We start from the raw sequence: 27,218 nt of genomic DNA, 5'->3' as shown, positions 1-27,218 counted from the left end.
ACCAGCTGAAAGAGAGGTGTTCAGGCTGAGCTGAGCAGAAACAGAAAAAGAAACAAGAAAACTTGATGTTATCAAGTTGTTTCTGTTTCACAGAACATGAAATATATTTTTTTTCCCTTAAATCTGGAATTTTCATTTATCAGCTTCTCCCTCACTGAGCACAATTAATTAAATAATACTCAAATATCTCTTTAGCTTCCTTTCTCCATATGATTGTTCTTGAACCTTTAAGGGAAGACTAGGACTCAGAAAAATTACTCTGGGAGAAGAAAATAGTGGAAAATAGATGGTAAAATTCCCTAGAAAACTCTTGGCAACTCAACAAGAAATAGATGAAGAAGGAAAGAGACCAAGAGAACAAGCCAATTTATTTTCCAAAGTTTGGGGCTTTGAAACAAGAGTTGGACCATTTTGGCAAATGTCAAAGCATTTGGGGACAATCTGGATTTCCAAAAAGAGCTAATTGTCCTGTAAAATATGTTTTGGGTCAAAGCATTTACCAATTTCAGCCTGTTACTCTTCAAACTGTATTTCCTTAGACACCTCTAGCCAGTTCCATGCCAAAATATGGGAATACTTACGTAGGACCCTCACGCCGTGCTTCAAGGCTTGCACGCGGCTGGGCTCCATGGACATGCTGAGCATCGTCTGCTGCCCGCCGATGGTGCAGACCTGGTTTTCCTGGGCAGCCTGCTTGAACATGACCATCAGCTGGTTGGCGATGATGGTGTTGAGCACAGAAATGACGACCATGGGGAACACGAAGGAGATGAAAGTGTTGACCTGCGGGGGAGAGATGTGGCACGGTCAAGTGATGAGAAGGATCAGTAGATTGTGTTTTATTTCTCACAGCAACAGAGAAACAGCCTGCAGTGGAAATCTTCTCCCTCCTCTTACTCTGCTGGCTTTGGCTTTTGAAGGCTTATTGTACAGAGGGAAAACTCAAACCCCACTGACATACATTCGGTCATGTGGGTCAACACTCAAAAAAGGCAAATTCATTCACATCTAATTATGTTGTCTTCCCCTTTTCAGTGCAGTTCATTGCCAGAAATGTCTTGACCGAAACATGCCATCGATCTTTTCATCTCATGAACAGCAGGATGCTTCTTTGCTTTCATTGTGCGTAGCATGACTTCTAAATAACAGTACATTATTGCATTTTTTCTTTATTATGAGCACACCTTGGGATCTTTTCAACTTTCTTTTTTGTGCTCTATCCTTTCCTTGTAGGTTTAATGACAGCGTTTTGTTATCTCATAATCAAATTATCCAATTAATCTTGTGCCTTAAAGGATTAAAATTGATCAGAATAAACAAGTGGAAGTTGTAATGTTTTTAGTACAAATTATTTGATTACTATGGTTTTGATAAAATTAAATGGAGGATCAAATTAGACAGTGATTGAATCAAGTGGAAGTCACTGTTCGTGTCAAAAGCAGGATGGCTTTGCCAGGGTCTTCTGCGCTGTCTAGAAACTCCGCTGGAGCTGAGCTTGACAAACGACAGCCCAGGGAATCGGAGGCTGTGTGGGCTTTGCCTGCATGTTTGCCGTGGTGTGACGGCGACCTGCCATGCTGCGCGGAGGGGCTGAGTGCTTGCGGGCTCCTCCTCTCCACTGTAGGGCTCAGGAGGAGGCTCAGCGCATCACTGAGATGAGTGTGGGACAAATGAAAAGCCCCTTCGAGTTTTAAAATTTCAAAATATTAACAAGAACTGTGTGGTCCAAATCCCTGTGGAATCGATTTTATTAAAAGTGAAAAAATGATAAAAAGATAAAACTACCAAAACCAATGGGGAACTTTGCTCCATGGTAGGGTTAGAAGGCAGGCTAACTTCTTCCCCAGATAGCCACATACCTTGCACCTCAGTGCTCTAAAATACAGATGCAACCCTGTATCTCAAGCCAACCCAACATCATTCTGCAGGCTGCAAAACCAGGAAAGCCTCATCTACAAACGTCTGCTTGGATGGAGACAGCCCCTCTCCATCCCCACCCACGCAGCACCATCACCTCAGTGGACAGGCATTTGCTGGACACCCAGGACCTACGGCAGATGTGTGGTCTCTTTGCTCTGTGGGAATTCAGAAATGCCAGCGATGAACGGAAAGATAGAGAAAGAACCCAACCACACCCCCAGGATGCTACAGGGGATCCATAAAAGAAAGAAATAAGAAGTACGTAAGCATGTGGGGAGCAGGTGCACTGGCAATCAGAAGCACTTAAATTTCTTTGCTCGTAAATTTGAGAAAGATGTAACTCCTCTCTCGGTGAAGACAGGCAGTGTTGTTGCCAAAGTTTTCTTTAGATGGATCAAGTCTCTATACAGCTTTGTGCTCCAAAGCTCAACGCGTTTATCAAATGTACCAGCTGGGTTTCGTCTTTCGCAACCCACATGGTGAGAATGTAATCTCTCGTTTATGCTGGTAATAATAACAGAGCTCCTCTGCGGACTGAGGAAAGTCCTAGATACAACCCACCCTTACGAGCTGTTAATGGCCTCTTTTGTTAAATATACAGCCATTTTCTAAGCTTCTAAAAGATAACACATCTTACAGCCTCCTGTGTATTAAAGAGTTATCTTTTGGAGTCACCTCAAGACGCAAAGAAAGATCATTAAGCAGTAGGGACTGAGTTCTCAGCTGGTACAAAATGCCACAGTTTCACCAAGAGAATAACTTGTGTTTGTGAACAACCTGCTTCGTTTATTTAACCGTCACGGTGCAGCCGGGCTGCGTTGGTGCACAACGAAGAGATGAAATGATTTGCTCAGGTTTATCAGCTCAGACCAAGAAACGAGCCCTGCAGCTCCCCGCTCCTGTTTCTACAGCTTTGGCTGCTGAATGTCCTTCTCTCCCACTGCTGAACAATGTTTGCACATCAGCAACAGGAAACGCTCACCTCTGGAATTGCTTCACTTTTGTCACCTGAGCTTCAGAGCTTATTGGCTTTCATTCAGAAACTTCGCCCCAGCTATACATGAGTCTTGCCTCACATAATGAGGCACAACTCCAAAAGTGTTTTCCGAGCGTTCTTTAAAGCCTTGATTCATGCCATAATTGTATTGTGAAGCCTTTAAAGAGCTTGGGAAATTGTCTAGAATAGCATTGACCTTCCCTTTTATGAATTGTTATAGTAAAAAATGTGAAAATTGCATGCTTTCTGTGAAAGGCTGTTTTAAGAGATTTTTTTCCATGTCTTGATTTGTACCAAAACTCTCATATAGTTAAAAAATACCCCACATTTTCCCCAGAAGTAGAAGGTTTTAATTTGTGGAAAGAATTATTTGCAAACACAAATTCTTGAGGAGCATAAAGGCTAGAAAAGCTCACCCCCCTCCTGCAAACCCTCTGTATTCAGTGGTTTTTCTGGCCAGCTGCTTGCTGGGCGGTGTGAGGCCGGACCCCGGCACGCTGCGCAGCGCAGTAACTCTGCGTTTCCAGGTGATTTTGCACGCTGCTGGAGCTGGTGCCTCAAACACCTCTTCAAAGCCGGTGGAAAGTTTCCCACCTGCTTCAAGAGGAGCTGGTCTGGGATCCCAGGGCTCCACATTAACAGGTCTCCAGGAGGAGGAAGATGTGTATAGGTGTTTAACGGGATTTTTTTCAGCACTGAAGCTCCTAACATCAGTGGGACTAAAGTGGCTACGGCTGCCAGTGAACACCTATGGAAGCCTTTAGGTCCTTATATACCTTTACAGATCACTCTGGCCCTGGGAAGGATGATTTAGACAGTGTCCAGGTTCATTTTTGACCTGAAAGTCTCAGGCTTTATGTTGGCTCATCATGGAAAGGACAGCTTATGTGATGCTGGACCTAAACCAATTCTGTGTCCGGGGTTGTTCGGATGCACAAGCAGAATGGCCTGGCCGTATCTCCGCTATCGCCGTGTGGTTCAGTCTCATGCTCCTGTCCGTTAAAACTGGTGTGTTTGTGGCGGTGTAAACCCTCCAGATCCCAGGTTTCTGCTCGGCACCGTGATGGGCAGTGATGTGCAGCACGAGCAGAGAGCAGAAGCACAAAGCTGTGTGTGGAAAGCACCAGCTGCTCTCTGCTGTAAAAAAAAAACAACACCACAAACCCTGTAACTGTGTGCTAAATCCTCATAAAAAAAAAAAAAAGAAAATCCAATACTACAATGTTTGCCACTGGCAGGAAGAATGAAACACTAACCCACTTTCATGCTGCTGTAATCAGTGCAATCCTAAAAGCCATTCAAACAGCAAGCTGGCAGCATCTGTGGGCTGGGATTAGTCCTCAGGACCAAATCATGTTTTGTCTCGTACAGAACAACAACCTTCCCTCCCAGCACTGCCCGAGCAGTAACACCCAGAGACCCGAGTCGCTCTTTTCTGGCTGCGCTGTGCAGGACAGCGAGGACATGGATGCCGTCTGAGGGTGAGCTCCCAGCAGAAATCTCTCCCTAGACCCTGTCCCCATGAAGGCATGCCTGAAATATCCGATCACTTGAGGGATGCAAAGACACGCAGTGACATCCGCGCTGGCTCAGCCAGTCCTCAGAGGTACAACGCCTGCACCGTCCCCCAAGGCGGTGACGCTGAACCCCAGCCCCATCTCGGTGGCCATGGGGTCCTGCCCTGCCTAAGCACTGAGCCTTCCTCACTCTCTAATGATGATGCACTTTTCATCACAGCTTTCTGTTAGACCTCTGTTGCCAAAGGTGAGTTTAATTCCAGCCAAAACATGAAGCACTAAAATTACGCAGGGTTTTGCAGGACACAGAAGACAGAGCAAATCTGGGAATGAGGCTTCATAAGGTCATGGGAAGACAGATGGAAATCTATGGAAATTAAGTCACATTTTGGGAAGGGAATAAATGCAGTTATCAGCCTCTCTTGATCAACTCAACAAAAACCAGACTTTGCAGGAGACTAGAGAATTCAGCATGATGTAAGTTTTCTTCTTCCTTCCAAACAGGAGTGTCGGAGAGACATGGCAGAAGGGACCAGAAGAATCAAGTGGCACAAAAGAAGAAGCCAGTTCTTGGGATTGTGACTCTTCCTAAATCTTTTATATGAAAAAGTTTTGCACAGTTTTATTCTTTTGTGCTCTAAGGTGAACACGAATTCAGAGGCCATTTTGGAAGAAGATGGTTTTTCCATCCCTCCTACAACCCCAGGCTTTTGTCTTACAGGTATCTGAAGGTAAGGAGGGGAAATATTATACGTTACAGGCATTTACAGGTCACCTTCGCTCCCAGCAAAACTCCATCTGCTGAGCCACGTTCAGCTGACGGCTCCCATGGTCCGTCAGCGCATGGCTTTGGAGAGGTACAGACCTGGTAACGAGTGTTTGTTGATGATTTACGAGGTCGTGGAGCACTTAAGTGGTTAAAAGTAAAAAAAACTAGGCTGCAGGCTCTTCCTCAAGATACAGTAGCAAGTTAAACCCCTCCACTGAAAGTATTTATAATAAAAAAGCCAAACTCAAGAGCTATTCATCGTTTTTTAATTGATAGAGTTCTGATGAGAAAATGTTCTTTTACTGAGATCATAAGATTTTTGAACTTGCGTCTTGCGTTTTCCCACAAGCTGACCTGTTTTCTACATAAGTAAATAAAGTCCCACAGAGCAAGGGAAGTGTGAAGAGCGGTCTCAGCAGCAGCACGGCGCGGTGTGCCCGCGGTGCATCCCAGGACGCAGCCGCTGGGATCCCCTGCCAGCAGGAGCAAGGCCCCCGGCGCGGATGTAGCTGAGATTTAGGGGCAATTTTAGCTCTGGGTGATGACAGTGGTTTTGTGGCAGAGAGCAGAGATGTTCCCTCATTGCCTGATAAACGAGGTGACAGCAGAGCCAAATTCTTGGTCTCTGTCAGTGCCATGTCCCCGGACACATGGCCTCTTCCAGCAGTGGGCTGGGATGCTCAGAGCAATTTTTCACCTTTTGTCTTTATGGATATGAGAAATACAATTAAAACGGATAGAAGAAAGAGCTGGTAAAACCTCACCTGGACTGGCTAAGCTTCTCTCATACTCATCCCCTGCCAGCCGGGAAATGCTATGAAAAGGCTGTCAGCCTTTCTGTTTTCTGCTGGGAAGGATTTCTCCTTGCAGACACTCTCCTCCAGTCCAGCCACCCCTTGAAGTCACGCCTGGGGAAATGGTTGGAAAACCCAAAAGGAGCTGAAAAGCATCTCAGGAGGAGATTTGTCTTCGCCAGTTTCCTGGAAGTGATGATGGAGAGGACTGAGGATGCAGGATATCGTTCGATTCCTGGTTTTGAGCAAATAAATTAAACCACATAGCTGGGATTTAACAATCTACCCCATTCTGGTTCACCTCATTTCCAATGGAAATGGAAAGTAAATCGTCCTCCCCCTGACTGTGGAGGCAGTATTGTTAGCATATGTCAATCAGAAAAGCACGTTCTGCTACATCAACATTCGGCTGCCAAAAACTCTTATTTGACTAAATGTACTTTACAAAATTGCCAATTATCTCACTCAGTGGCCAGAATTAGCATTTTTTTAACCACTCAATGGATAATTTCAGCCTTTAATAAGCACAGTGCCGCATTCCTGGATATGACAACCTGTGGAAGACAAAGCAGGACAGGGAAAGGCACATGGCGTTGGCTTGCCAAGAGGAGCATTTGGCAATGGCACTTGTGTTTGATGTTCACAGGATGTGTCTGATGAAAAGTCCAAAGCGTTTTTTTTTCCCCCCTGGTAAATAAATTACCATCTAATTAAACCCCATCTTTGCATAGCTTTCCAGATTTCAATGCCAAGTATCTAACGTTTATCAGCTAAATACCATTCCTTAGATACAACAGGGCAGGAGAGGTCTGTGTTTGTGAGTGATGGAAGAAAATATCAACTGCTTGTGGAGCCAGTACCTGGTACAGGGAGGAATGTGGAAGCCAAAAAACTGGAGCCTAGGAAGAGACTTCAGCTCTTCTGGAAATTTTTGAGGAATTTTATTAATTTCAGAGTGTATTAGCACTAGTTATAACAGAAAATCTTTCAAATCCTTCCTCTCTCTGATTATTCATTTAATAAATATCTAAATTAAATCTGCAGATTCAAGGAGAAAGCTTGAAAGAGTATGGAAGTGAGAGAATAAGCTAAGGAACCTGAAACGCACAAGTGGGTATCCAGCACTGGTGGGGACCCATACCGCAGGATACGAGCACCCGTCCTTATCTCAGGTAAGTGCATCCTGGTGTGAGAACACAAATCCGGGATAAATAGGAATAGGGCCCAGTGCTGAAGTCTGTGTGCACATCTGGAGCTCTAACAGCGTACCGGAGCAGGAGCTCAGTCTTCACCCATTGCCCGTTTTAACTCAGGTGGGTTTGCCTGTCACATTTTATTTCTGGTGGCTGCCATCTCGAGCAGCCTTGACAGCGTGATAGGGTGTGACACAGCTGTCACCCTCGGCCGGAGGCTGCCCGGTGACGTGGATGGGTAGCCCGAGGTGCCCTGTCCAGGCTCACCTGGTGGCTGCACGCGGGTAAGGTGGGATCCCGCGTTCCTGCAGGGTCCCCTCGCATCGGCAGACTGCGCGACACATGCCACGCTGCCCAGACACACAGAGGGACTTCAGCTGGGTGAAGTCTGCCTCGGAACCAGGAACCGTATGTGAATATCTGATGGAGATCCAGGCGATGGGACATTATAGCCCATCATTAACTTAATGGATGACCAAAGACTAGATACCACAATCCAACTAATATTTTCTCTTTAAACCTTCTGAGAAATGGCCACAAAAGCCTCTGGTTGTTATCACACTGTAAGCCCTGTACCTCTTCTATCCACCTATAGGTGAGTATGGATTCCATACATCCTATCCAAGGTAACAGAGTGTGATGGCGTGAATTGCTCTGGTCTCATCCCAAACAGCTCCCCTGTTCCTCCCCAGGAGCTGTAAGTGTAGACCAGAGGGACTGATGGGCACCTTCATCTGCCCCGGCAAGACCTTTTCAAAAGCTTTAAATATCAAACCCAGACATTTCAAATAAAGGTTACGGGGATGTGAAACATTGCTCACAGGCACAGGTATCTGATGTCAAAATGTTACGATCAGCTACCAATTAGAGAAGCAAACTCTGAAGCCAGGCCACTGCTGCGTGGGGGGACGGGTGGCAGTCACAAGGAGCTAAACCTCTGGACAATGCAAGTGTCAGCCAGATCTAAACATGGAGACGAGTGGCACATCAAATGTGTGTCACTCAGGGGAAAAGAAAAAAAAAAGGAAAAGCCTTAAACATAGGTGCATCTTGCCCAATCCACCTCTGATAAACAACTCCGCTGTGACAGCTGCCATCAGCCACAGGAGCTTGGATTGGCCAAACCTGTGTATTTTAGACTCTGCAGGAGTCCCAGTTCTCAGCTTGTTTTGGATGGGGTCTGGGAACAGGGAACTGCAGAAAATCTGGCTAACACCAGCCACGAACTCTTACGAAGGGCTTAATTTATCTCTAGCACTGAGATCAGGAGGATCTGCTTACACTCTCTTTTCATTAGCATTTTGTGTCTGCTCCGGAGTAGTGATGTTTTCCTGGTAACATGCCTTCTCTCTTTAGATCCATGGCCATCATGACCAGTCAGTGTGGATTAAGACATTAAGAATAACCACCGTGTAACATTTTCAAGCCTGTGTGTGGTCCCACACTGATGGAACTATAATGGGAATGGAGAGCAGCTAATGATCTTGAGAAGTTAAGTTAATCACATACTCTGCAGGAGTTAATCAGATCCAGAACAGATGGAAATAAATTGCAAACTGACAAAAAAATCCATCATATCTCTATGGCAAATACATTCCACCAGCTTTTCCATTCATGAATCTCCCTCCATGGAGAAATCATTTGTTCATAAAAAACAACGTCTGATGCGGAACAACTTAAATGGGTCTCTTGCTCATGATGGGTTGGCAAAGATGCCAGAGCACTGAATAATGGTGGCATTCCTGAGCTTCACTGGATACTTGGAGAGATCATTTAACCTCATTTCTATGCATAGTTACAATCCTGTGGCCTAAAGTGTTTTCAGATTTATCATAAGTAATAGCAAAAAGGTATGATTCATACATAGGTGTTTGATATAAAGCTTATGATTCCTAATTGTACACAAGGGTAATACCTAAGTATCAATCTCCCTGGGGACCTCAGAGCTCTTCATTACCTTGCTAAATGCCAGAAAACCACCTTCATTGTAACTACTCATAAGAGAAAACGTCCTCCTCTCCTGATCTTTGGGACACTGGTCTCAAACCTGAATGGTTCTTCTGATTCCAGCTCCCAAAGAGAGAGAAAAGCTGTGAAATTCAGGAAATCCTGGAAATAATGGAGAATGGGCAAATGGGAAGGTTTTAAGGTTTTCCACTGTGTGCCACAGAATGCCTTGTTGTACATCAAGGATATCCAGGTTTATTACTCGATAAAACAGAAGGATAAAAGAATGCTTATTTAGAAAAATGAAAGAGTAAAACAATTTTAAAAAATACGAAACCCAAACAAAAAAAAACCCCAAATCCTCACTAGGATTACGCTTGATGAAGATGATGAAGATGGGTTTGGAGGACTTGTACATCTCACTTCAGTTAATCTAGGGCCTCCTGCCACTGATTTAAGAGGGATATCTGGAAGGTAAAATGGAAGAGTTCTGGCCCAAGGTGGCTGTTGCCTCCCTGTACCTGGTGAGTGCCAGAGCAACAGTGATGATCCTCCATCACATCATCATTAACTTCAAAGCTTCAAATCTTCCCCCCTTCCTCCTTCAGGAAATCCTCCTTCTTAATTTCCTGAGATTGGGTACATTGAGCTGCAAGGTAAATGAATTCAATTTACCCAGTTTTGCCTGCAAACAAGAATAAAGTCAATTTGTGTGCTGTCAGTTTACTGGCCTCAACTTTGTTCCTCAGATCTAGCTATCCATAACACTATTTAGGGCAATATTTTTGGTTGAACAAAAACTCAGTGAATAACGTTCTCGATTTTCCCTTTTGAACATGCAGGTCTTTGTTACTATTTCCCCCTCACCCTCTCCAGCAGCTATATTCTACTGAAGGGGAAATAATACTTCAGCTTCAAATGACGGGTTGGAAATAATGCTTTAAATAATTTACCAGTGCAATTGGATTTCACTTCTCACTATCTGCTGCTATTTTGGTTCCTACTTGTTTTAGCCAAAGGGATATTGCCCATCGCCTATCATAATATATTTTGTTTTCTCCAGTTCTGCTGCTTGTCAGCCCTCTAAATAATTTAATAAATGTTCACACAGTGCCTAATGCTCCTGACATCTGAGTAATCCTAATCCAGATTTTGTAGTTATTTTATGTCTATCCTCTTGCCTATTTTCTTTTCCATCAGGCATCGCACAAGCCATGGGGGACATTCGTCCAAAGAAAGTGTCCCCATGGCTTGGTGCTTCTGATGGGCTGATGCTCTCTGTTGGCTAATGATGTCTTTGGCACAACCAAGAATTCCTACGCTCTGAGCCACAACTGCAAGCACTCAGTACATCCAAGACACAGGCTCACAATCCATGGGTTTTTCAGCCTGAGATGGGTGCAGGGGCGGCAGCGTTAATGAGAGTGCAGACTGCAATTATGTCTTAGGGACGTACTGCCATGCAAATAAATCACAGCAGCTGACTTTGCGAGCCAATGCCCGGATCCTTGCTTCTCTAACATCACCTTGTTATTCCGTACTTCTTCAATTCACGTTGGGACAGTTGTTGCAATGACTGAGACTATTACTCTTGGATATTCTCTCACAGAGTATGTCAAAAAAAATAATTGAACCACGGTGACAAGCAATTATCCCTCAACTTTTCTTGTTCTGGTAATATTGAGTCACTTCAGTCCTGATAATCAAAATGGATGGCTTTTGCCTAAGTGGGAATGAAGTCACTTACAGGGAGTAGGCAGCGTGGGGATTTCTCATCAGTGTTTTAGGAGTAAAATAAAGGAAAAGGCATAAGCATGGGATTATAATAAGCTAAGATTTCTAACTGCAAAGAGCCGTAAACAGTTAAATCAAGTGGTGCTTGCTTGCTTTCTTCCCACACTCTCCTGGAAGATGGATTATGACAGAAAAATGTGAGTCTGCTCCACTCACGTGGTGACTATCAAACTTCAGCTTTACACTCGGCACGTGGCATCACCACAGCCAAGCACGGCCATGCAGGAGCGGGGTGCGGGGCTGGGGGAGGTCCCCAAGCTGGGTCCTGGTTGGGGGGTGTGCAAAGCTGTGGTGACCCCCTTCTCTTGCCCTTCGTGAGGGAAAAATTAGGATGCAACCCGTAGCTGAATGGCGGGCGAACACATGCTCATTAGAGCAAGAGTGCAGGGTAATTAACAAATCAACTCCATGCTCCAGGACGATACTGAAGATTTAAGACAGAGACTTTGCTATGAACCCAGCCAGCAACTAAAGCCTTCAGCTTGATGCAGGAGGCACACACACTGCAGAAGGACTCAAAGGAATGTTAATTAAAAAAAAAAAAAAGACAAATGGAAAGAACAAAGCATTCTCCTACTGTGAAACACGCTGAACCTGATTCTGGTTTTGCACGTTCTGCCGGGTAGAGGAGGGTAAGAGGTGCTACAGGTGTCTGAGAGACAAGTGAGATCATGGCAAAGAATTACTTATCTGTTGAATTACATTTCAGGATCAAATTTTCTGAGTCTATTTGTAATATTTCACATATGCTGAGAAGTCGCATTAATATAGCTGGTAAAATAACAGCTTGTCTGCTTAAAATAATTAGTAGTTGACAAATGGGTTGAATTTAAAATCCATAAGGAGCTTTGGTTAGCACTAATAAATGTTGATTAAGGTAGCAATTAAAATCTAATAATCTCTCTGGGGGTCTGAACTTTAAAACTGAATTTTGGAACGTTCCTCCATTTACACAGAAAACGCTACAGTTCCTCCCCGAGTTGCAATATTGAGTTGGGGCAGTGAGGAGCTTTTGTCTTTACTTTTTTTTTTTTTCGGTTTACACAAATTAATTGCAGCAGCCAGCACCTATCCTAGCCCAACATCTGACTGCCACACAAACCTTGGTACAGAGGTGACATCCAGCAGTGTGAGGTTTTAGCTTTCTCTCAAGTAAGCTGATGCTGTTAAGACCCTCTCGAAGTCCCTATTTCCCGTGGCACTACCTGTCCCTCCTCTCATCAGTCTTTGAAGTGGGCTGGAGAGAGCTCCATCTCTCCTTCAAAACGTTCTGCGTCGGAAATGTGGCTGACCTCTCAAAAACAAGCAAGGTCAAGTAGCGCTGAGTGCGCGCTCATCTCTCCTGCATCTCTCTCCTGCTGCTCCGAGAGACCTGAGTATGCATCTCTTAATCAGGATGATTGGATGAGCCGCCAAGAAAGCGTGTTGACTAGGTAGTGTCTTGAGGAAGACTAAAATTATCTCCCTCTGCTGCGCTTGAGCAGTGGGAGCGAGGCAAATCAAAACGCACATTTTTGCTTATAGACTGATTTATGATGATGGGACTGTTCAGGAAGGTCTCAGGTTCTTTATGATCTTACTAAACCCGAGAAAATTTCAGTCACCTCCCTGCGGCATTCTATTTTTGAAGGAGGGAAGTGCATTTGTATTTCAAGAAGCACCTCTTTTATGCTGGCCAAATCCTTTTGGTTTTTTCGCTCTTGCTATCAGCAAGACATAAATCCAACACAAACCCAGATTTGTCTTTTTTTTTCTTTACTACACACTAGCTGTGTTTCCAACATCAATTACATTTCCCCCCCCTAGTTCATAAGCTGAATGCCAGTGGGACACAAATAGGGATACAGTGTGAACTGGGAGAGACTTGGTCCCCCCATGTTCCCAGTGTGAATGGGAGTGCACCGGTACATCAGCCTTTGTCGGGCAGCTTTAATCGCCAGATATATCATTATAGTATTACATTAAAATCTGTTTTTTCAACTGCTTGATCCTGCTCCTGGCCCCAGCATCCCCAGTGTCTGCTGCAAAGGAGATCTTGGCTGCACATGTAACCACCTCCATCCTGAACAGCCTCTTGTTCTGGGAAGGACCTTTCATAATCTGCATCATTTTTAGGTGCTTTCCCAGCCCAGCTGGTGCGATTGAGTGTGGCTGCTGGTTTCTCTGCAGCACTGTTTTCCTCAGTACATTTGCAGAGTCCATCCATTGCTAAGGATATTTACAGTGAGAGAGCAATGAAGACCTGAGGACGTGAAGCGCTGGAGGGGGAAAGGGAAGAAATCTGTCCAGAGAGTGGGGAAAAAAGCCCATTCACTCTCAGTCCATGTGTGTATCACTTTTTTTTCCCCTCTTTTTCTTTTCTGTGTTGTAAGGACGAAACACAAATGGCTCAGATAAATGCAGCAAGGGATAAAAATGAAAGCGTGATAGCTGAGATGCTCGGAGCTATTTTTTTTTAAAGGAGTCTTGAGAACCAAGTGCAATTGTGCATTTACATTTGAGTGAGCAATTTCCATGCCTAAAGCTGTGAGACAGGTCCGTCACTCTCCGTGCAAGAGGGATGCAAGGGTTGAACCAGCCGGGAACTGGAGCCACAGTGGGGCATGGGCAACCATCGGTGAGCATAAGAGGTTCCCAGGTGGACACAGTCATCCTGGACATCTCCATCCTCAGCCAACGCCACTTTCACAAGTAGCGGGGTTATGCTGCCTGAGATGGGGCTACCTGTGCTTCTGTGGGTGCTGAGGGCTGCTGTGGAGCCACCACCTTGGGTGCCAAAACATTATTGTGTGGGAAACCATGAACTCCCTAAGAGAAAGCAGGGTGATTAGTCATGCACAGATTTCCAGACTACTTGAAAGGGTCTATTTAATATTTTTACAGTAATATTATGCACTCTGCTGCTCTTACTGCAGAATTACAGGTGTCAACCTGAGGAGGTGTGTGGGGTGCACATTTTTGGAGAAAAGCCATTTCACTAGAGAGAGGAGACGGAGGGTTGGCAGAGAAGACCTGGCACCTCCAAGGAGCTCAGAGATGGAGTGCTGACCTGCTGTCTCATAACACCATGAAGGTAACTCAGCAGGTAAGTCCACAGAGGGTAGGGAGAGTATGGACATATGCCTTGGCTCAGGGTAAGGTGGTAGCGGAGAGAGAAATTCTAAATCTAGAGAGGAAAACAGGTACGAGAGCTGTCCTTCTCTGGTGACAATGTCTCTGTTGGCTAATTAAAACCCACTGCATTGAACAGGTCAGGTCCCACTGAGCTGCAGGACTGAAGCCTCACTGGCCAGCTGGAAGGCCACCGTAATGCCAAATCCGCACGGTCTTTCAGTAAATGGTCACAAGGCAAAACATATCAAGAAGGTCACGGCTCTACTGCAAAGCACAGCAAAGACAATTCCTGATTGAATTTCCATTTCTCAAAATTGATTTTCTCTTTTTTTTTTTTTTTTTTAAAGTGCAAAATGAACATGTGGGACCAAAGGCTATGGGATAAGACTGCAAATGAGACTAACAGGCCAAATGTCAGATTTGCTTCTGGTGTAGCTGCTGAGGACTCATTACTGAATATGGTCTTTATGTAACCTACTTTGCTTTAAGGCATAATCCAGCTACCAGATGACTGGCATGAGGAAGATGTTTTGTCTGTGGGTTGCCTTCTTTTCTGTTATACATTTATTTGGACCTTACCCCAAAGCATCTGGCTGTACTGAGCATTTGAGATTGGCTAAAAGTCTGATGGATGAGGCAAGTCTGAGGGGCTGGGTTAATTGACTCCTTGGATTCTGTATGGAGCCGTGGCTGCCTGCGAAGATATAAACTGCTGTTCCTTAAAGTAAGATTCTGATTGCAGGTTTAGAGAAATCTCTATTTCCCCATGGCAGTTTAAACTCCTGTACAGCAATTTGCAGTCTGTTAATGGTAGGACTGATTTTCAGATTTGTTTTTCTCAAAATCACAAGGGCCCAGGGAGGAATGGCTGAAAACATTGACCTAGAAGCTGGAGCAGAAATCAGCTTCCAAGACCCTGACTTCTGCAATGCAAGAATCAGGAGCTAAACCTCTGCAGGTACCCAGTAACTCATGGTCCTGTTCAAAGATCTGAGCGTGGCCGCTGGTAACATCATCCTCTGCTCACAGAGACGTTGCAGCTGATGTTGCTGGCACCTACTTACACTGGTCTTGCTGATGTGTTAACTAAAATAATTTCCTTTTTTAAGCACAAGAACTTCAGTGCAAAAATTGCTGCTTTTATCCCTAAGGCAGGGTTCCCAGACACAAGGCTCAGTCTCAGGTAGAAATCACTCCTCTCCAAATAATTATGGAGGCAAAGTCCTTGCAGAAGAGGAGGTGATTTAGCAAGATGGAATAATCACAGTGTCATGAATGCAACCAGGATTTCCCTGTTAATTACCTAACTGGTTAATTAAGGGGCTATTTTTTTATTAAAATTAATTCTCATCTTTGTAAAATACATGGTTTAAAAAGGGGATGTACAAAAGTGTTTATCACTGATGCCCTAAGATGCTAATTTCCCAATGTTATGACTTGTAATCAAGATTAATTTTCTCTGACTTATCCTCCAAAGGAAAGACTTTACACCAGTTTTGACATTTAAATTACCTTAGATTTGCAAGTCCAATATTGTCATAAATATTCATAGCCAAGAACTGAGAATTTAGACTTTACTTTTTAAAATTTTTAATTCACGACTAAATACTGGTTTCAGAACAAGCAGAGAGAAATGAAGCACCTTTTATTTGGAGCACTGGGAGCGTCTGGCTTTGCTAACCCAACAGTGAACTGACACATCACGTTTCTGTCTGGTGCTGCTGCAGAACATCCCATACACCAAAAATTTGACGGTGAAATCATCCTTTGATCCCTTTCCTTCCGTCTATTTGCAAAAAGCTACTTTTACGTAGATGTTCTTGGACAGCACAGCCATTGTTTTAGCATGTGTCATGTCCATCACCGCACGAATCAAGGAACGGCCAGTGCAAACCACGAAAACAGATCTCCAAGCAGCTGAGAGCTGCCGGCACGAACCGCTGCCGCGTGCCGTAGCCGGCATCGCTGTGTCTGGTCTATCATCTTGGGTGGGCAAAGCGTTTATGCTTTCACTGTTATACAGACAGAAGATGCTTGACTTGCCCTGAATGCCATCCCTGTGCGCACAAACCCCAGCTTCGCACGGGCGAGATGCCTGCTGGAAAGAGATGCCCGGGGATTTGCGAGAAAAGTGCCTTTTTGGTGCTTCCTAGCTGTTATTCTGTGAGCTCATTTGTATGCACTGACTCTTCCCTGGCCCTGAGCTTGTGCCCAGGGTGACAGTGTGCCAGCCTTAGCGCATTGCCCACAAATATCCCAGTCAAACCTCGCAGACTTCGGGCTAAGGAAGGATCCCCGGCCCCTCTGACGGTAATGGCGAGGTGCGCTCTTGCTGCTCTTCTCCATCCACCCTATTCATTCCATCTCTTTGGCACCGTTTCAGTGACCCAGAAGAAAGCTGCGTTGCTAATGTGGGGACTGGCAGCCTCCCAGGGGTGACATGCCAAACCCCATTCATCCTCCCTGTGCAGAGAGGTTCAGCCACTGGCAGAAACCCAGGTGAGAAGCAGGAGAGGTGAGATGCTCCAGTCCCTGCCCTTGCTAGTGTCGGTCTCTCTGGGGGACGATTTCTGTCTCAAAATATTTTAAAGATACTCCATTTTTCTCCTGGATTTCGTGAGAAGGTGGGTCGGTGTGGGATGGGAAGAGGGGCAGGATCAGCCCATACATTGAGGAGAGGGCTGGCTCTGCTCAGAGCCTCGCAGCCGAAAGCTGATGGATCCTGCCAGGCGACTACCTGTACACATCAGTCTCCACAAAGGGCAAATTGGCTTTCTAATGAAACATTCTCCTCATTTCAGTGACTGATGACTTCTTCCATATTTTTCTGCCTGATACCTTTCAAACTCAGTTACTTTCTCCAGTCTTTTTTCTCCCTTCAACAATAAGGTAGGGATGGAAAACCAGCAGTATTACTATTCACTTCTCAAAAACATTTCTCTTTGCAAGAGCTTAATAAAACCCCAAGATTCACCATGACCCCTCCCACCCTTAAACCAAGGGTATTTTAAGCATAAGCACCTACTTCAGTGACGAATCCCTGCCAACGCTTTAACTAACACGACACAGAACATGACACAAATTGCTTTTATGGAACCCAGGATACCCCCCAGCTCACCCCCACCCCAAGGACTTTCCTGCTGCCAGGCACCCATGGGTGCACCCTTATCTTCTCGTGCCAGCATCTTTGCACCACAGGGACAAAACTGACTCCCACTTGCCAACCTGTTAACAGGCAAGTTGTACTCAGACTGATTTTCTGATGTAAACCTGAGGTGTCTGCTCCAGCCTGAAATCAAAGAAGGACCTGCTTGCCCAGGAACTTGCCAAGATCCTTTGTTTGCTTCCTTGTTTTTCAGTTCAGTTCATTATTTTAATATAAAGTATTTTCTCTGCCTACAAAATCATGCCTCACAACGGATAACAGAAGCACTTCTAATATTATTTACCTCTTCCAAGTGGTAAAAACTGCTTGCAATGAAGGCCCAGAGTATTAGAGAGGTGACCTAGTCAGTTGGAATCTGAGTGGAGCCTTTGAAAATGAAGCCTCCAAGATTTGAAGATGTGAGGAGGGACATAAAAGATCTGAGATGCCAAGTTCAGGTCTGTGTCTGCCAAAAAAAAATGAAAAATGTAAATATTTGGGGGAATATTTGATGTTCCCTATGGTCAACACTTAGGACCAAATTGAATGCCAGGACAATAAATTCAAGTCCTTCCAGATTCACTTTTCGTGAAGGAGCAGTCATGAGAAGGATGAGCATCAAAATTGGTGAAGATGAAGCTTTTCAGCGCTGAATTGTTTTGAGAGACTCCACTTAGCCACAATGGTTAGAGAAGAGACATAAGAAATCTTGGACTCTGTTCTTCCACATAGCTCATTGCAACATAGGAATAGATGCTCCTGTGTCACTCTGGTAGAAAAAAAAAATACGACAAGAGCCTGAAACTTCTTGATTTCTGATTCAGCAAAAACGGGGAGTCTTTTAAGTGAGAAGTTCTCATAAATAATTCTGTCTAATGGAAGATACTTCAGTAATTGCGATATTTTAATTTCAGCCCTTTAAGTGCAGAGAATTCTCATTAGTGCTCAGTATTCAGGTACTGCCATGAATTTTCACGGAGAGAGCACAGCACACGTAGCACTGAAATGGTGGCAGTATGTTGAATTTATTCAGCATTTTATGGACAAAGTCATTAAATAAAACTGTCCATTCCCTTCTGGGTACAGGAAAGTTTTTATTATTCCTGTTTTTCAGGTAAACAAATGAAGGCAGAATATAACTAGATCTGATCTAAACGTCTTCTTCACAAGCATTTTCACAATTAGTTTCGTGTTTTCTAGCAAGGTTTATTTTGAAATGAAGCCTTAAAATGACCCTGGGAAGTCTGATTTCCCATACCTCAATCTAACTCGTGTGTAATATGGCTTTGACTAAAGGTAATAAAAACATCCACAGGGGAGCTGAAATGCCAGGCTGGCAGGCTGAGTACATGGATATTATAAATTAACGAAATAAAACTTAGATTTGGGGAAAAAAAACCAAAACATCATTTCTCCAATGCAGAGAATTTGGCCAGCTAGCGATGTTCATGGTTGTTTAAAGGAATGTGTGGTACCTTGGAGGAGTGACTCTTCTGATCACCGTATGTTGCTAACTCTGAAACCAAGTTGTGGAAATGAAAACATCCATATTTGCAATTACTCCACCGACACTGAAAGTGCTGAAGGAGAAGGAGGGATATCAAAGCAGGGTGTACAAGAACAAAGGTAAGGGCTTGTTTTACACCAAAATCTGAACTCTCTCATGAAGCAATGGGTCATCATGTCTCTGGAGTGCAGCAAGGGTCGCATCATGGGCAAAGCAAGGAGAGTGGCAGCACATTTTCCATTGCATTGTCTCTCATCTTTTAAGAGTCTTCAGAAACAGATGTGAGCAAGGATATAAATGGTCCTTCCTTCATGTCTGATGCAGTTAAACGGAGCTGGTAAAGGTAAAGCACTGCAGGTGAAGCCAGTGGGAAAGGGGAAGCACTGATGTGAGTCATTCCCCCCATTTAGCGTGTATTGAATTACCAGCGTCACTTGATTTTGTTTAAGACAGAAATTAAACGTTCTCAAGACTCAACTCCCTGCTGGGTGGTTGTTTACAATCAACATGTGAGTGACGGAGAAGAGGACAACGGCCAAAGCCAGATCTCAGCCAACCAGATGATTTGCTGTACGTCATTTTATCACTGTTGTGAATGTTTTCTCTTTGGGGATATATTGCTGCTTCTCCTCGCATACACAGACAAACAAGGCACCGCAGCTGGGTCACCCTGATCCAGATATTGCCACACCAAGGCACATTTCTCCTGCCTTCTCTCATTGTCTTCCTTGGCCATCTGAATCTCACCGGGTTTGCTGCTGGTTCCCTTCACTTCTCTCTCAGCAGATGCAACTCTATTTGATATGGTTCTTTCTATGTGTTTGTACAGCAACTTTCCATCCCCTGCCCCAAGCACACTGCAATCCCCCTCTGAGGGTACCCAGCCTGTTTCTGGAAATACCTCTCTCCTCCATTACTTACTCTTACTCCACCTTCTATTTCCTGCACCACTGAGTTTGCAAAAGCAGAGCTACAATGCCAGGATTATGCCAATTTTGACCACTTTACCAGGCTTGTACAAGGCAGCTGAGAAGGGCAGGTCACTCCTCACTCCCACCGAACCCGTGGCCATCCAGGTACATCCAGGTCTCCGCGGCTGCTATGAGCAGCCAAGGCTGTTGGCTCTGCAGAAGCTCTTTCAGTGAAATTGCGAAACCACCTTCTCTGACCTTTTCCTTTTTTGCATGAAGAAATGGCTTTTTGTATAAATCTGTGCATGTGATACCAGGACCAGATTTAATTCTAAAGGTACAGTTCCGACCTAATTTGAGTGCGTCAAAATGTTTCACGGGTGAGGACCTGTCTGGGGCTCATCCAAAAGGCACCCAGAAGTTCTGCTCTGCTGCACAGCCGTTGGGATCATACAGATGAAAATAAAAGGGATTTGTCTGATCTTTAATGACACAGTCAGTCTCACAGCCTGAGAAGAAGAATAAAGAGCCTGAATCAAACGTAAAGAGGAAGAGGCACCAACTACTTGAGCGCTATTTGATTATTGTATTTAGAGCCTATTAGAGACCTTATTAAATACTCTTCTTCCAGGATCTCCCTGGTATAAACCGGGCACAGAGAAGGAAGAACATTTGATCTTCAGCAGTGAGGGAACATGACCAGACTGAAAAATAGACATACTAGAATACAGAGACTTTAAATGAAATGAATGAAGACAGAACTCCAAGAAGATTGCACCTAACCTTTAAGGAGTTTATGTCTATGTTAACTTATTTATTATGCATTAATTAATATACTTAAAAAGAAGTGGAACCTGGCTCGGCGTTGATAAAGCCAACTCAGACATGCTTTGCTTTATAGCAGATAGACAGTGAAAGCTGTATGAAAAATATAACCAAAAGACCTGTTAGGAGAATTTAAAGGCTTTGTGCATTTAAGGATATATTACACACTGTCGTAAGGTAACGAAAAGTACAGAGATTGAGTCGATGCGGGCACACAAGTTATAAAAACAACTGAAAAATGCCTTTGTCCTGTAAGGAGTTTCTAGTAATTGAAGCAGTCTTAATTGCCACAGTTAAGTGAAAGAGTGAATCTTGTGCCCCCTGAAGACTGCTATCGCTGTGTGGTTACCTGTGAGCTGCTACATGCACCCTCCAACCGAATGAAGCCTCTAAAGCAAGGGGTGACACGCTGGGCTCTTTCTTCTGGAGTCCCTGGTTGCTCCAGCAACCCACACCAGTCACCCAGGTGAAGGCTGACGCAGGAGGATGGGGAGTGACAAGCCTGGAGGTATGGGACTCTGCCCTTGTTTAACTACACAGTAGTTCTAGACAGCTACTCTTCTCCGGAGAGTGATGAATCTGATGAAAAACGAATTTTTGGAAGGAAACCGAGAGCTACTATTCAATAAATAGTATTGACAAAAAAAAGGGGGGGGGGGTGTTGAACTATTTCAGTGTTTTTAAATAAACACTTGTCTTCCCTCTGGAAACACTGGCTCATTCCCTGGCTATGCCAGACCACACTGATGTCTGGGTGGACTTAGGATCTGCTCAGGGTAGAGCTCAGCACCAGGCAGGCATCCCCCAGTCCCAGCGGTCACAGTCTGCAGTAGCAGCGCACGCCTGCCCAGGGACAGGTAGGCACAGGGGCGGCCGTGGTTTCTTCTCTCCTTAGCTTCCTTCTCAGCCTCCCCTCTCTATTGCTTCTGATTTTTCATCCTTGGCCACGCAAGCTCTGTTTTCGCCCTGGAATGACCTGAATGATCCTGCTATAATCAGAGCTCCAGGGAAGTCCTGTGGGGTTGGAGGATGCAAACGGCAGCCTTGCCAGGGACACTTCTCCCCATGTCCCGTCTCAGATGTCTCCCAATAGCAACAACACACAATGACATCACACAATGACATAAGTAAGCCAGATAGCGCTGTCATAGCTTGCATTCTCCCTCCTCATGCTTCTTGAGCAACTCTTGCCATTTTGATGGGTCCTTCTCTGCAGGGAGCGTCAAATATCTTCATTTTCCAGGCCTCACCTGGACTGAGATTAGTTGTTCTTGACACAGGCATTTTCCAGCTGACAGATTAAGCTTCTCCTACTGGGCACAAAATATTTGGATGTTGCCTTGCGAGATTTAATGAATTGCTTGAAGCTTGTTGCGCACTCAGGCTCCTTTGCTCCTGCAAGGAAAGGCTGTTGGTGCAGCCAACAGAGATGGAAGGAAAGCTAACTGGGAATTGCCAGCATCGGTGAGATGCTGCCCTCCTACCAGTCCCTCTCCTGAGGTGGAAGATGGAGCTAGATCCAAACCAAGAGAAAACTGGCAAATGGGAGGATGACATTAACACCCAAAGGCTCACGGAGCCACCGGGAATTGCTGGGGCCAGGGGTTTATCCAGCAGTCTTCATGCTTAAAAAATATTTTCCTCCCCCTCCTTTTGGCCAGAGCAGTGATTGCTCTTCGTTGGTTTAGACAGTGAGAGAGTGGGATATTTTGGAAAGAATGAAAAAAAATAATAATATCTGGGAACATTTCCATTTCCCTCAAATCTTGTTTAACTTGCTTTAAGGTTTTATTAAGGGCAGAGAATTGTTGACAATAAAATTATTTCTCTGTGCTGGGAGAGGTAAAGCAGATTGTTACACAGAGAGAGAAGGGAGCTGACTGCTCTCATAAATAAGTCAATGTGTTACTCCTGCTAGACTGGAAGTGGAATGACAGCTCTTCCACATGCTGATGCTCTACTTCTCCGCGACCTTTGGTAAACTTAAATTTGCTAAAAATACCCTACAAAAGCACACGTGCTTCAGGGCTACAGAAACACCTGCAGCAGGGGAGATCTTAAGTGGTCAGAATCCAGCTCTCCACCTCAAAACCCAGCTCTGTCGAGTGTTGCACCTCTGCTCCCATTTTACGTGCCCAGATCTCCACCGATCATCTCATCAGCTTTGTGTCCAGGGAGCCAAAGAAGGGCGACGGAGCCTCCCAAGGGTGGTGTGGATGCGTGCCTGCTGCACGCCAGACGTTTCGAGAGCAAATCATGGCTCTGGGGGGCTGCTGAGCCGCGCCGTGTTATTGATGGTGAAGATTATTTCAGGTTGTGTTTCTCACGGGGATGTTTGCACACACGCCTGGTCTCGCTTTCCTCCTTCCCCTGCCTTGACACACCAAAGAGGCGGGCGCGTGGCAGTGATAAAACCAAATGATGCTCATGTGCAGCCAGCAACTCCCGCAGCAGCCAGCAAGGGCATGTCACCGTCCCTCCTTGAGACCCAACGGAGGAAACGAACCATGTGTCATAGAGACCCAGGGTCCTTCTCCCTTTTATGTGCGATTTCATGTCTGAGATGCATAAGGAAAGAGAAAGTTTGAGTATGACAGGGTGATTAATGCTTATCGTTCCCCACGCAGAGAACGTTACCAATCAGCCACTCTGTCCCCGTCTCTGTATTTAAAATGCAAACCAACATCAATGAAACAATAACGTTTTAATTAGGTGGAAACAGAAGAGCTACAGGAGAATGATATTGTTGCAGCAGTCTGAGGTTCCCGAGCCACATGTAATTATTTTGATAGATAACACACTAGAAGCAGAGTTAAACAGCACTGTTTCCACAACACTTTTTGCACCACTCTGTCTCTTCTCACTTACGGTGACGGAAACCAGGAGCGACTAGGGTAGGAAATGACTTTCCTTCCAGCGCAGCAAGGACAGCCTTCTGCGTAGTGGACGCAGCCCACGCTCCCACCCCTCCTGCCAGGTTACCTGCCTTGCTCTAAAAAAAGAAGAAAAACAAGCCCCACGGCTCCAAACCAGATGATGCCCACAAAGTGTGGACGGGACATAAACCAGGATGCAAATCTGGATGTAGAGGAACATGGCCTGACATGGAGCCGTGGGATTGGAAAGCGGAGCTGGGTCACATTGCCAATGTGGCTGGCGTCCCTGGCCAGGGAATGGGGAGGAGGAGAGTGCAGCAGTGGGTACCCATGGCTGGGAGATGGTCATCCTCATCACTGCCCAGGACCTACGTCCCAGGGCTATGGGATGGCAAAAGAGTTCTATGCATGTAAGAAAGCAGACCAAAAAAAAGAAAAAAAAAAAAGAAAAAAAAAGAAAGGGAAGACTGGAAGCCAAGTGATCCATGAAACTTCTTACAAATATTAGGAGGTGCTTTCACAAAAAACATAAATGAAAGATCGCCCTAGTGAGCTCTGATGATAACCTGCAGCTGAAAGAGCTGCAAGGCAAACAGCGAGATGGCTCCAGTGTGGTCCAGGGATTGCAGCCAGCTTCCCCAGGGTCACCACAGCTGCAAGCCCAGATTTTGGAGAGGTACAGCCCAGACCGCACGGCCTATCGAGGCGTTCGAGACGAGGCCCGTCGCCAACACCAAATCTGTCACCGTGAATCATCTGCGCTTCAAAGTACAAAACTGTTCCCTGAATCACGGCAAAGAGCACAAACGTTCTGCACTGAAAAAGGAAATTCACTGACTCCTTCTTGAGCCAAAAATAGGGAAAAAGGTTATGTAATTCATTTACTTTGAATAATAAGCATTTCAGAGTTATCTAAACAGCACTAATAACAGGGAAATCTCTGTTTATTTAATCAGTCTGTTTTTGCTGTGAGATTGATGCTGGTGCTCCAGGCGAGCTGGTCTCGTTCCCCTTAAAACAATTTAAACCCAAAACTTTACCCAACAGCTGGGAGAGGCTGGCAGGGCGGCAGCTTCGCCTCCTGTCTATGTCACTGCCTTAACCACGTGCTCCTGAAAACCATCCCGTTTCTGTTGAATGCTCCCTTGCGAGCAGAAGGAAAAGCTGGAAGCATTTTGCAGGTAAATCTTGGAAGAAGCTGGTTTTTTAGGGGTGACCGATGCACATTTCGTCGCTGATTTGCCCCACTTCCAGCCCAATCTGTTTGGCTGGAGCCAGATTCCTGACAAGGTGCAGCTAGAATCAACAACGAAAAAGCCATACTTATTTTCAGCTGAATTTCTTGTCTCCCTGGATAATGACTCTGCTTTCCTCAGCAATCTTTGCAATTATTCTTTGTAACTGGACACAAAAGCCCTGCTTTCTATCAGATCACGTATCTCCAGCAAAGCTTCAATGGAATATCGAACAGAGTTATAAAAACTCTGTCAAAACAACCGCTGTCGCAGCCTGGAAAGTAATTTTTCATGGCTGCTTCCTTGATGTTTGCTGGTAATAATTTTCATCAGGTTCATTCCCAGAAAGGGTGGGGGATTTTCTCCCCATCAGCCTCCTGGGTCTCCGGGCACAGCCCTTCACCGCTGGTGAAGAAGACTTTGCTTGCCAACCCTGTTCTTGGGAGATTCCCAGGAATCTCCCTGTCGATTCACCATGGATACATGGTTTATGCAAAGAGATATGTTGGTGCAACACACACGCACTAAAAACAGCCGTGATAAGCCGATACAAGGTTGATGGTGGAAGCATCAGGCTCACCCAGCTCCGAGGAAGGAAACCAAGCTTCGCCTCACTGCAACACCAACTCTCCGTTTGTGACTGGTCTCTGTTTACAAGTGAAAGCAGTCAGGCAGAAAGACCCATTCTCCACCTGAGTGGTTTCCCCGCTGCCGAAACGCTGACCTGAAAGGCCCCGGACACGGGCCGGCTCTTGGCAGAAGAGCAGCACCGCTCCAAAGGGATGCTGGCCCTGATGAGGAGCAGCTGGTTGGTCAATGCAACGGCTCCATAGAGCACAAGCAGCTTTTGCAAACGTGCTTGTGTGAGATTTGTAGGGCAGAAATAGAGGGAAATCTACTGACTATTGAGGTTTTCCTTAGTGTAAGGCACTGGGGTGAGGACCAGCCGCCCAGAGAGGAAAGAAGCCCATTGTTGAAAAGGAATTAATACCCAGAAGATTTTCAGCTGCGCTTCAATTTTGTATCAACGGTACCCAGAGGCCAGGAATCAAAATAATCTCTATAGCTGGATCGATACACATGGCCTTAAAAACAAGCTGCTCTCTGCTTTCATGAGGGTGGCTCAGGAAAGGCATTAGTGCAAATCCACACAGAAAATCAGGGATTGCACCCTGCCAGACACAGCCCCCACCCGTCACAGCCATGCTGGTCCAGCCCCGTAAAACTGGGAAATAGGAGAAGTAATGCAAATCACCCAAACCAGCTCCTTCTCCTGAAAAATCACCTGAAATGTTGTGGGTTTTTTTTCCTTTTGCTGAATTTGAAGGCACAGCTCTGACTGACAGCACCAAGGGAGAACATCCCTGTCTCTTCCGAGAAGAAAATTCAGCTGGGAGGCAGGGGCGAGCAGATGCGAGGAAGTCAGGCTGTTCGCTGGTGTACGGCTTCTGTGCAAAGCTACAGCTGCAGTTGTAGAGTTTGAGTCAATAGTTGCCATAACAGAAAACCAGTTTTGTTTTGCAGGCAAAAAGGCCTCTTCCATCACTACCCGGCAGGAGGTCTATAAAACTGTCACTTCTTGCCCTGTTTCTGCCCTTGTCTCTTTGCTTCAACTTTTTACAGCCTGCTAGAGGGTTTTTTAATTGCTTTGGGGTTTTTTTTTGTTTTAATTGAAATGAACATTTTTTTCCCTAAATAGTTGATGAGTTTAACAAAGTTTTCCATTATTTACGGGGAAGAAACCAGCAACCTTCAGAGCAGGAAGCAGAAACATCATTTGAACTTGCTTTGTGAGAGGAGATATAATCTTGCAATGAGGAGGGCAGCCCCTGAGAGCCCTTAAAAGCAACTTTTGCCTGGGCAATATTTAAGAGATAGAATTCAGCACCACACTACATGACAGGAGAAAACCTCTAGAGCATGCCCTGCAATTTTCCCTTTCCCAAGCATACTTGTTTCAAGGTAATGAAGACTCCAGCCAGCTCTATTTCCGACTGTAACGTCACTATGTATGTGGCAGCCTTTCCTGAAATGTCTCAAGTGATAAAAGGGAAGGAAGAGGGAAAAGAGAAGTATTCACGAAAATGGAAGACCTTCTGCATCCTCTCCCTGTGACACAGCCGTTCCCTGCAGATCACATCTCTCGAACCCTTTTTAGAGGAACTCACACCAGGCAGGGAGTGACAGGGGTTGGAGACCTCATTTGCTGGAAAAGACAGAGCCGGCAAGCAGTAATGCACCTGGCATCTCATTCTTGAAATAAATAGCTCCTGCCATGCTTCATCTTCCTTCTCTTTTCCTAGAGGACCCCTGGCATTAATATCACCAGCGAGCTGGATGCCTGTGCCTTCTTATAAAGGAGCAGAGGAGCTCCCTCCAACACATCTCAGCCACTCTATCCTAAAATCCTATTGATGCTTGTAACCCGAAACGCTCCTCTTGCTCCCAGCACCTCCTTCTGCCCCCAGCCTTCCCCTAACGCAGTGGGGAGCCACCCTAGGGAGGGTGAATTTAAAGAGCAGGTTGCTGAGGGATTGCACCAAGCTGAAACCTGGGTGACGCAGGGCGAGACCCTGGGAAGCACCGGTGGGACCCGACGGGATTTGGGGGGAGCGGGGAGGGGGCAGGCAGATGGGGTGGGTTTGTGGTTGGGAGCTGAGCTTGGGAAGCTGCA

General features: G+C 45.4%; 1 protein-coding gene across 1 annotated transcript in view; it reads right to left on the bottom strand.

The window, feature by feature from the left end:
- Positions 1-27,218, bottom strand: part of NTSR1 (neurotensin receptor 1) — a 57,113-nt gene that overhangs the window by 17,713 nt on the left and 12,182 nt on the right. Inside the window, exon 2 of the mRNA XM_086760465.1 lies at positions 582-783. Coding sequence (XP_086616591.1) covers positions 582-783 — 202 coding nt within the window. The remainder of the gene's footprint in view (positions 1-581; positions 784-27,218) is intronic.

This window comes from Chlamydotis macqueenii, chromosome 16, assembly GCF_036417535.1.
Source record: "Chlamydotis macqueenii isolate bChlMac1 chromosome 16, bChlMac1.mat, whole genome shotgun sequence".
Classification (NCBI taxonomy): domain Eukaryota; kingdom Metazoa; phylum Chordata; class Aves; order Otidiformes; family Otididae; genus Chlamydotis; species Chlamydotis macqueenii.
Note: the sequence above shows the minus strand (reverse complement) of the source record. Positions and strands in the feature narration are given on the sequence as shown.